Source organism: Penaeus japonicus, unplaced genomic scaffold (assembly GCF_977035675.1).
Source record: "Penaeus japonicus unplaced genomic scaffold, GWHDUDI00000001_assembly GWHDUDI00000032, whole genome shotgun sequence".
Taxonomy (NCBI): Eukaryota; Metazoa; Arthropoda; class Malacostraca; order Decapoda; family Penaeidae; genus Penaeus; species Penaeus japonicus.
Genome location: NW_028234434.1, coordinates 1764651 through 1767150, shown reverse-complemented (window position 1 = coordinate 1767150; position 2500 = coordinate 1764651). Strand labels below are relative to the sequence as shown.

At 35.2% G+C, this 2500-nt stretch overlaps 1 protein-coding gene across 1 annotated transcript in view; it reads right to left on the bottom strand.

The window, feature by feature from the left end:
• The window catches only part of LOC122262872 (uncharacterized), a 153961-nt gene that overhangs the window by 24034 nt on the left and 127427 nt on the right, over positions 1-2500 (bottom strand). Inside the window, exon 2 of the mRNA XM_043031071.2 lies at positions 2016-2221. Coding sequence (XP_042887005.1) covers positions 2016-2221 — 206 coding nt within the window. The remainder of the gene's footprint in view (positions 1-2015; positions 2222-2500) is intronic.

Genomic DNA, 2500 nt, shown 5'->3' with positions numbered 1-2500 from the left:
ATAAATCATTATCAGGATTTTGGAGCTAGTGATAGGAAACAGAAGAATAAAGATAAGCGATGTTCTGACTTATAAAACATGCAAATAGTTAGATATGGACCAAATATGGTTAGCAATTGATAGACCAATTAATGAAAAAAAAAAACAAAAAAACACAAATAGACCAAAATTTAACAAAAAACTCTACGGATTTCTCCGCCCATTTCTATTTACAAGCCAGCCGCTCTATTTTCTCTCCAAAAATATTTAACGCTTAACAAGTACCTTGAGACCCAAGACTCGTTAAGATACTCGAGTCGTTGAAAGTTTTAATGAAACTGTCGTCGTCTATTCCTTAAAGACAACAAGCTACAGGAAAGCGAAAAGGAAGCAGTAAAGAAGAGAGAGGAAGGAAAAAGTCGGGAATGGCCGAGGCTGAGGGAGCATTGAGATAAAAGGGACGGGCAGTTTTATTGTTCACACTGTTGTTATCATCATTACATTGGTGATAATGATAATAAGTATTGTGATTGATTTCGTTATTACTATCATTATCATCAATATTCTTATTCTTATTCTTATCATTATTATTGGTATTACCTTTATTAGCCTTATCATCATCACCATCAATGTTACTATTATCGTTCTTCTTATTATCATTATTATCATCATCATTATGTAATATCATTATCATTGTGATAATGATGATTATCATCATCATCATTATTATATTTTTCATTACTATTATTTTCAGTATCACCATTATATTCATCATTATCATTATTATCACAATCATTACCATTATTATCATTATTATTAGGATTATTGGTTCATCATCCTCATCATTATTACTATTATCATTATCCTCATCATTATCATAATTATTATAAACATCAATTCTATCGTTATCATATCATCTCCACCAATATCATTGAGGTAACATTTACCGCTGTCTGTTAACCGCCACGTGATTTTTTGGGAAATGAGAGGAGAGCAAAAAGAATAGGAGAGGAGAGAGGAAGAGGAAAAAAAATGAAAATGACGAGGCGAGAGGAAAGAGAGGAGGGGGAAACGAACAGAGAGGGGGAGAGGAAAGAGGAAATAGAAGGAATGCGAGGGAGGAGATGAAAAGAGGAGGAGAGGAGAGAAGGAGGAAAGGAGGAGAGGAAGGAGAGGAGGAGAGGAGGATAAGAGAGAAGGAGAGGAGAAGAGGAAGGGAGGTAGAGAGTTAAGTGAACGCTAATGTCAATAATATATTAAAAATGCTTTATTATTTGTCGACCATAAGGATGATAACAATGATAAAAATCTAACGATAATGATAATCATTATCATGACAATAATGATGAAAATAAAAATAACAATGTCATAAAAAAATAATTAAGAAGTAGACGACAATGCTCACAAAAATAACGATGGTAATTATAGTCATATGAATAATCAAAATGATGATAGCGATAATAAAGATAACAATGACGGTTATATTCATAATTATTATGTTTATAGTATTCTTAATAATGATAATAATAATAATAATGATGTCTAAAAGAAATAATGTTACTACTGATAATGATCGTGGTTGGAATCACGTTGTCAATAGCAACAATAGCAATAAACTAAAAAGAAAATGAAAGAAAGAAAGAAAAAAGAAAAAAGAAAAGAGAAAGAAAATGAATGAAAGAAAGAAAAAACGAAAAAAAATAAGAGAAAGAAAATGAATGAAAGAAAAAAAAGATAAGGAACAGAAAAAGAGAATAAAAAAAAACAGGAAAAAAAGGAAAAAGAAAAAGAAGGAAAATAACAATAATGATAAAAAAGAAAACAAGAAAATAGAAAAAAAATATGAAAGAAAAGAAAAGAAAAAGAAAGAAGGAAAAATAAGAAGAAAGAAAGAAAAAAGATAGATAGCAAGAAAAAGATACCAAAGAAAAAGAAAGGAAGATATAACAAAAGAAAACAAAAGAAAACAAAAGAAAGAGCGAAATCAAACGAAGGGGAGAAAGAGCCATCTCTGCCGCGCCCACGCCCACGCCCACCTTGAGCACGCCCATGGCCATGGGTCTCTTCCCGGGGATCCACTGGTACACGGCCTCGGGTTCCAGGTTCCAGAACCACTTGACGACCAGACCCTCCTCCTCGTAGCGCTCGTAGTGGTACTTGCAGTCCAGCAGGACGGACGACTGCGAGCCGTTCTGGATGACGTCGGGAACCTCCAGCTCGATGATGTGCAGGCCGTGGCAGCCTGCAATTGCAAGGGCGGGGCTTAGTGTGGGGTAGGGGAGGCGGGCGGGGATGGGGGAGGGGGAGGGGAGGGGGAGGGGGGAGTTTAGATGCTGAGATGCTGTTCCCGCTGTAAGTGTGGGCGCTTGTAAGGAACGGGGCGCAGAGGGAGAGAAGGAAGGAGAGGAAGGAAGGTAGAAATGTGCTCACACACACTCACACACACACACACACACACATATATATATATATATTTATATATATATATATATTTATATATACATATATATATATATATATA